The 8617-nt window shown below is 36.4% G+C and overlaps 1 protein-coding gene across 1 annotated transcript in view; it reads right to left on the bottom strand.

Annotated features, from left to right (window-relative positions):
• Positions 1-6276: 6276 nt before the first annotated feature.
• Positions 6277-8617, bottom strand: part of LOC106528651 (SH3-containing GRB2-like protein 3-interacting protein 1) — a gene marked incomplete in the record, with an annotated part of 56469 nt that continues 54128 nt past the window's right edge. The window contains 3 exon segments of the mRNA XM_014023876.1: positions 6277-6898; positions 7007-7171; positions 7258-7322. Of these exon segments, the coding sequence (XP_013879330.1) occupies positions 6876-6898; positions 7007-7171; positions 7258-7322 (253 nt within the window).

Raw genomic sequence — 8617 nt, 5'->3', positions numbered from 1 at the left:
TTAATTTGGCAGTAGCTGAGAGTCATTCACAGCTGTAGTCTGAGCTCTAACAGATCTCACCATATCGTGTGAGACGGAACAAAAACAACTAAAATTCTGTCATTTCTAAACACGAAATGATCCTCGGTCTCTGATTTGAAAGGTGACTGGGAAATATGCAGTTGGTCTTTAGTTTATTACAGATATTTTTACTTCACCCCAACTTTTTAACAAAAACACTGAAATACACATGCTGTGCCACTAGGTGGCGGTAAAGACCACAGTAACAACTTAATGTACGAAAAAGTCATTTAGTTTCACTAAAATGTTTTTTTTTGTTCTTTTTTTCATTTCCTTCTCAGTTTAACTATTTCAACACATTGACGTTAACAGGATGGTGGATAGACAGAAAAACAGGCTTCATTGTTATTGTTTCTTGGACACAAAGTGATTGAGAGTAAAACAAATCGTTGAATAATAGTTTTTAAAAATTAGGAATGTGCATTTCAGTTTTTTTGTACAACCTTGTAACAWGTTGTGCTTATTTTCAATTCATACTCATTTTGTCATTTACTCATGCTGTGCTAACTAACACTCAGCCCAGATACCACAAASAAKCATGACCCTTTGGTGGACCAGATCTGGTTTGCCAGAGGAGGTCCATGCTTGCGCCAGCACCACATTGACCAAACCACAACTGGGCCAAGAGTGGCAYTGAGCAATTTGGACCACATAAACAAAAACAAATCTGGGCCAGTTGTGGCACTGCCAAGTTTGGACAGTATAAATCAAATGACAAACAGGCCAGTTGTGGCATTGATAGATTTGGACTRCATAAACCAAAACACAAATAGGCCAGTTGTGGTGTTGATRGATTTGGACCACATAAACCACATGGGCCAGTTGTGGCATTGACTGATTTGGACTGCAAAAACCAAACCAAAACTGGGCCAGTTGTGGCACTGACAAGTTTGGACCACATAAACCAAACGACAACCAGGCCAGTTGTGGCATTGATAGATTTGGACCATATTAGCCAAACCAAAACTGGGCCAGTTGTTTCATTGACAGATTTGGACTGCATAAACAAAACCAAAGCTGGGCCAGTTGTGGCATTGACCGATTTGGACCATATAAACTAAACCAAAACCAGGTCAGTTGTTTCATTGACAGATTTGGACCACATAAACCAAACCACAAATGGGCCAATTGTTGCATTGACGGTTTTGGACACCATAAACCAAACCAAAACTGGGCCAGTCGTTGCATTGATAGATTTGGACCACATAAACCAAACCACAACTGGGCCAGTTGTGGCGTTGACCCATTTGAACCACATAAACCAAACCACAACCGGGCCAGTTGTGGCATTGATAGATTTGTACCACATAAACCAAACCAGAACTGGGCCAGTTGTGGCATTGACTGGTTTGGACCGCATAAACAAAACCACAGCTGGGCCAGTTGTGGCATTGACCGATTTGGACCAAATAAACTAAACCAAAACCAGGTCAGCTGTTTTATTGTCAGATTTGGACCACATAGACCAAACCACAAATGGGCCAGTTGTGGCATTGACCCATTTGAACCAGATAAACCAAACAACAACTGGGCCAATTGTGGCGTTGACCCATTTGAACCACATAAACAAAACCACAACTGGGCCAGTTGTTGCATTGACAGATTTTGGCCACTAAAGCTGACTCTGTATCATCTAATCTTTTCAAAATAAAATACAATGAATGGTAGAAAAATGCTGTGGGTGCTTGAGTGTTTCTGTTTTTCCCCATGAATGGGGTTGGATGTAGGTGTTCTGTCTGAAAAAATATCTGCAAMTGAATAAGTATCATTAATAAATAACTTAGTTTGTGACTTTCATTTTTAATAAACTTTAAATATTCAAAAACTACTTCTAATCCCCCAGTTAGTAAGACTGAGTTTCTAAAAATATCCCTTGTAATGTGGACAAGGCCTACTGGTGAAAGTTGTCTTATAATTGCTCATGTCTCCATAATTTCATTGTGGTTCATGCAAACATWTTAWTTAATASACTTTTTATCAATTTGACATTAATCTTTGTTTTTGTTTCTTCAAATCAAAGTTGTTCAAACATGAACTCCACTTCAAAATGGAAGAACTATCTGTTTAAATGAAAGCAAAGCACACTTACACAACACACACACTATGACCGTGGTAAAAACATGAACTTGCATTAATGATTCAGGTGAGGAACAGATGCAGACTCTTTCATTTTGACTCATGGGTGAGGATGGAGAGGGGCGTGGCCGCAGGCAGAAGTAAACGTTGCATCAACGCTCACATCAACGACCCAAAAGACAACCACAGACACATCCACACGCTCAGACAAATATTTAAAACATACTTTTATATGTACATTTTTTTACATGGACTTTTTAATATATATATATTGCTATTAGAAAATAATAAAACATTTATTCAAGATGGCAAATAAGTAAGAAAATAAAACAGGAACTTGAATAGAGCCAGTATGTTTTCATTATTCTGAACAATGATCCTGCTCAAGTCTTCCATCCAGATCAAGGCCAAAAAACAGGCCAAAMGTTTAAGCAGCATCAAAGGCAACATTTACAATCCTGCCCCCCCAGGACCCCGTGACGTTCTTTGGAAACTTTAAGGTCCTTCTCCTCAGCAGACGGCCCTCACACGTCATACACATGTCGAACATGAGGGCCGAGTCCTGAACTGATTTACCCAAACAGTTCGTGTTATAGCAGCTTCGAAAATTCACCTTAACCACCAGCATTAAAACTATCTTGATCCTTAAAAACATTTTTTGACACGTGCCATCATTACCATGAATTACATAAAACTGCTTTAAATGAATTACCACCTGAACTGGCTCAAACGTGAAGTGATGGAGGTAAAGGCTACATGGGTGACATGGCATCAGAACATGTATCTGTCTTATGCACTAGRAATTATTAGGTTTGTTTTGCACATCAGTTAAGTTTTGTGGATAAATGCACCAGTCACTTGTACACACATCTTCATGATTCAATTTAAAATAGTAAAAAAACTTTTATTTAAACACTAAGGCTTAAAAATGGGGAATTTTGATCAAATTTCATGAACTAATCATTAAATTGTTTTACACTTCAACATGAAAACCAGCAAGCAGCTGAACAGTTTTTATTATAATCCTTTTTTTAGTGGTAGGCACAGTTCTGCAAAGAGCCAACTTTGATAACAGTTTCTCAAATTAGCAAAARTGCTAACATTTAAAGTTTACTTTTTGTTTAACAGATAGCATTTTTTCTAACTTTAGAAGTAGTTAGCCRACCAGCCAACTTCTGCAAAATTTASTTCTGCTAACTTTAAGTCCACCAAAGAAAACAAAAACAACTACTGCTGCATGTTTAGAAAGTTGTTTGTATTTTTATTAGCGAACTTAAAGCTAGCATAACTAAATTTACCGGAAGCTATAGTCCACTAAAGGATTTTTATGTTGGCAAAAAAAGCTAATCCATTATCACATTTCAAGACCTGGTTAGTAAATGTTTCAGATTTTAGCATGAAAATAACAGCAAGCCGCTGTTTTGATAAACTAATACTGTCCTGTTTGCAGTGGTGGGCACAGTCCTGTTAGCATGCTAYGCTAGCCTTTTGTTTAGCAGATTAGTGTTTTTTGATAATTTTGGAATCTGTTTGAGGACCAGATTGYTTTTGCTAAATTTAGTTTTGCAAACTTGAAATCCAGAAAGGAAAAATAAAACAACTATCCTCTCACACATGCAGTAAATTGTGTTTTTGTTAGCAGACTTAAAGTTAGCTGAAGCTAGGGCTGTGTATTGGCAAGAATTTGGCGATACGATACATATCATGACAGAGGGGTCACGATACGATATATCCCGATATATTGCGATACTATAAGCAAGGCGATATATTGCGATTTTTTTTGTCCAAAAATTCTATTAAATAAAAACCTCTTACAGGAGAAAGAAATGAAAAACTAAAATTCATTGTCTCAGAAAATTCTAATATTACATAGACATACTTTTGATACATTTAACTGTTTTCTGCTTTGWATGTATTTTATTTTATTTGTTTCATATTTCTTATTTAATCCATGTTTTCAATTATTAGACTAAATTTGACAATAAACAGTTTGAAAATATATTTTTTGCAGTTTTTAGTTTTTAATATTAATTTACAATATGGTCACCCAACACTTAACAATAGCCTCTACCTCAAGAGGTAGAGGAGCCAAATGTCTGGCTCACTGCTGCCAACTAGTGGTCAGAGGCTGAACTACAACATAAAAATRAACGGCTGGCAGGAAAGTTGACATTTTAAACCTTAATAAAAAATCGATACAGGGCTTTAGGATATCGATACAGTATCGGGAAATGAAATATCGCGATATTTCAGTGTATCGATATTTTCTTACACCCCTAGCTGMAGCTAATTGGTTTTATTAAGTTAGTGAAAGTCTGAACACCTAACAGCAAAGCTATTGTTTAGTTTAGTTTAACTTTAGAAACCTTTAGACCAGTTAGCTTCTGTTAAATTTAGCTCTGATAACATTAAGTTTGCTAATGAAAATTAAAAAAATCTACCCTCTTACACACGCAGCACTGCACACCTGCTGTTTATGCACATCACGTGTATGTGTAGCATTTTTTATGTCCCTCCACTTTACTCTTCAACTTAAGGAGAAGAAGACGTGTAACGCAGTTTGAGTGGCAGTCGCCTTCGTCCACTCGTAATCTGGCCACAAAATGTGATTTTGGCGGGAAAATGTCCTACAACTGATGCTTCTGATGATACCGCACATCTTGAACTACTAGTTATCAGTCAGCATTAGCAAAGCTATTCAGCTATTTCTTTTAAATTAGTGGATTGGCATTTGCAAAGCTAACTTTTTGTTTAGCTGTGCCCTCCGACGCCTGTTTGTAACCATKTCTTACACAACATATTTCATGTGGTGGCAGGATAAGGACATGAATCATCATTAAACGAATATTGAATCATGAAGCATTTCACCTGAATGTTCAAAAGTGCTGGATTTTGCAGAAACCAATAACTTGCCTTTAATCCTAGAACTGATGCTGTGAACAGAAGAAAATGTTCTACGGGATGAAATTAGGGACACTCACACTGAAAATCTGATTTCAGGAGGCTGCACATCAGATTTTACTGTGTTACAAAATGAAAGACGTGTATTTTCTATCTTGGGATTCCACCTTTAGGATTGTTCTAATATTACATGATCATTCACATTATCTCTTACAGTGCAGTTGCCGTTCTAAGTGGCAAAACTAAATAAACTCACTTAAATAAGGCTGAATCACTACATGAATTCCATTTACAGCTAATATAGGATGAGATGTTTCCCTTTGTTTTACTCCATGTTTCTCAGTGCACAGATGATTGATATTTACTTGCATAAACTCAGCAGTGATCAGTCTACTGGACATAGTGCTAAGGCCCCGTCTACACTATTTTTTTTATAATTATCTTATTTTTTCTGTCCACACATTAAAAAAAAACTAAAATGTTGAAATAGCAATGCTCAACCACTAGGTGGCGAGAAAACCTAACATTCAAAGCTTGGCTAAAGATTCTTCCGTAAAGTTAAGTATCTCACTGGGTTCAGACAAATGATGAGCACCATTTTAGGGTTTATTAAATGTCTCAAATGTTTGCAGAAGTTTTTTATTATTTTTATTATTATTATTATTATTACTTCCCATGAGCCACAGGGGCCTCAATTGTGTATTTCTGGAATTTTGAACTCACGAGAAAATTTTACTCAAACTGTCATAGATGTGTCGCAGGCATGTGGAACATGTCTTGAATACTTCTCAGTTTAATTTCTGTGATTCTGCGGTGTTAGAGCTTGTTTTTGTTATTGTTTGTGTTTAGTGTGATTTCCAAAAATAAAATGTTTAATTTGCTTAACTTTTTTTTACAATTTTGCGTCTCCAACTAGTCCCCAAAAGTTGCTGCCCAGTGATATACTACCTGAATTTTATGTTTTTTTATAGGGATGCACAATATATCAGCATCATACATCGGCTGATATTGGTCATTTTTTAGAATATCGGTATCAGTCAGATATGTAAAACTGGGCCGATATTAACGTCCGATATTGATTTCCCACTTTTTATCTTTGTGTTTCTGTTTTGGGAGGGGAGATGTTTGGTTGAGCCGGTCTGGTCGTTTATTTGCGATMAGACCCAGGTGTGTTTGTGCATGTTATATATGATATAATTTCTGTGTTTGTGCGATWTTGGTAAATATCGGTTATCGGCCATAACAGCAATAATTATATCRGATATCGGATGAAATTTTCATATCGGTGCATCCCTAGTTTTTTAATATTGTTTACAATTTCCTCTCAGTTAAACATTTCAGCACAAGATTAAAGTTAAATTCCTGCAGGATCAGGATAATGTGAAGTTAGACAGATGAAAGAAACAAACAGTAAAATTAAGCTCCATTGTTGCTTTAGTTTCTAGGGCACAAATTCACAAAATAAGTCCATGTCAGTTTCTGAAAAGCTGCTCTTAAAGCCCGCACAGAGGAAGCAAAAATATACCTTTTTTTTAAAAACCTCCACATTAGAAAGTGTTTTAAAATGTATTTAYCTCATAACAAACTCCTTTCACGTGTTGACGGGAGGCGCAAACACAAGGAAAAAAGCTTCATTTTAGAAATATTCTCAGTAGTGAGATCGGGGCCAAAATCAAACATCACCTTTATGTGTTACAATCTGTTTTTCTGGTCATTTTTAACCTTTTATCTTGATTATAGCTAAAGAGAARATGTCAGGTGCACTCAACATGGGGTGGATCCATAGTCTTCACAGTCGAAAGCCAGAGATTTCCTTGGTTCAGTTTGCAAACAGTCTGCTAATTATCTGCCAAATATTTCCCTGTGAAACACAACCAAACAAAGATGTTTAGTGTCTGTGGGCTCTCACACGACTGAAGCTTTTTAATTTTAAATAAAGACAGAAAACAATTCGATGACAAAGACTGACCTGCAGCAAATCTCTTTTTCACCAGCGACAGCCGGTAGCCGGTCCCAACAAGCTGGATGTCGCAGCCGGACAGGGTGCTTCCCTCGCTGGTGAACTGCACTGCCAGCTGGGAGGGCTTACAGGGGCCTTCATCCATCTGGAACCGGCCCAGTAGAGCACCTACTCCTGCCCAACACAGACAGTTAATATTGTATTTAAAGGAATATCGTAAAATAAGATCCTTAATGTGACAGAGAAAGAAAGCCACTCGCCTCCATTTTCAGACCTATGAGACAGGCTCGGAATTTTCCACTGGACTGTTTGATCCTCTGGATTCCTTTAGGGAAAATGTTTCCTCGTTACTTAAAACAATTTGTAAATAAAAAAAGGTGAATCATGTAGGCCATGCTAATACAAAAAAGGAGGTGTGTTTATGCTGAATTCACACTTAATAGTTGGCTTCTGATGGGACAAAATATAGTTTAAAGTTATTTTTTGTGAAAATCCCTAATGAACATTTGCTAATGAGCCAGCAAACAAACAATATAGTGTATAATATATATGTTCCAAYTCAAACAGTGAGAAATATGTATTTCTTTGTCCTGTCCTGGTCCTGGAGGACCACTATCCTGCTTGTTTTAGAGGTTTCTCTGCTCCAACACACCTGATTTAAAGGAATGTGATTAACAGGCTTCTGTAGAACCTGAAGAGGTAAAACATACAGGATAGCAGCACTCCAGGACCAGTAAAGAACTACGATTTACTGTTTGTGTTAACGCTTAAACTGAATAAATGTAAAAACATATTATGAGTATAACTCCTACAAGAAGCAGACAGTTTTTACATTTTTAGTTTTAAGTTGAAGTTTCTCTGGATTTAGTCTATTTTAGCGCCTTCATTTCCTGTTTTATTTTGTAGTTTTTGTGTTGTCACTGTCCTAATCAGCTGCTCCTCATGTCCTCAGAGACATGCTTTATGATCCCAGTTGTCTTTGATCAGTTCAGAATAAAAATGTTAAGCCCAAGTATATTATTACAATTAACAATATTATAGTAATAAATGAGTAAAATGGATTATTTTCGTCAGTAGTAAGTTTCTCATTGGGTAGCCCCGCCTTCACCTGCCCTGTTTTGCAACAATTATARATCCACATAAAAAAAGACATTATAAACAACACAAAAAGATTTTGTGGATATTCTGAAAGCTGATTTCGTGGGAAATCAAATGTCACTGAATTGTCCTGTTCTTATTAGAGGCAAACAGCAGTTATATAGTCAATGGATAAATGGTTTTCACTGATCCAGAATTTGGAGGCAAGACTGTAAAGAACATTAAAACAAACTGTTCATAAAGACGGTGGSCTGCCTGGCTTCTGTGAACCTACATGTAAAATAAGGATATAAATATAAATAAATGGCACTTTGACAGGACTTTTATTGGAATTTTAAGAAACCACATCTAAAGTAGAGGTTGACTGATATTTTGGGCCAATATTTGTTTTATTTCTCAGCCAATCATAACTTAAGATTGTTTGTTTTTATTGTTATTCATGTTCCACGTTGTTTGCTATACATTGTCATAAGATAAGATAAGATAAGATAAGATAAGATAAGATAAGATAAGATAAGATAA

The sequence above is a fragment of the Austrofundulus limnaeus genome, unplaced genomic scaffold (assembly GCF_001266775.1).
Source record: "Austrofundulus limnaeus strain Quisiro unplaced genomic scaffold, Austrofundulus_limnaeus-1.0 Scaffold393, whole genome shotgun sequence".
Classification (NCBI taxonomy): domain Eukaryota; kingdom Metazoa; phylum Chordata; class Actinopteri; order Cyprinodontiformes; family Rivulidae; genus Austrofundulus; species Austrofundulus limnaeus.
Note: the sequence above shows the minus strand (reverse complement) of the source record. Positions and strands in the feature narration are given on the sequence as shown.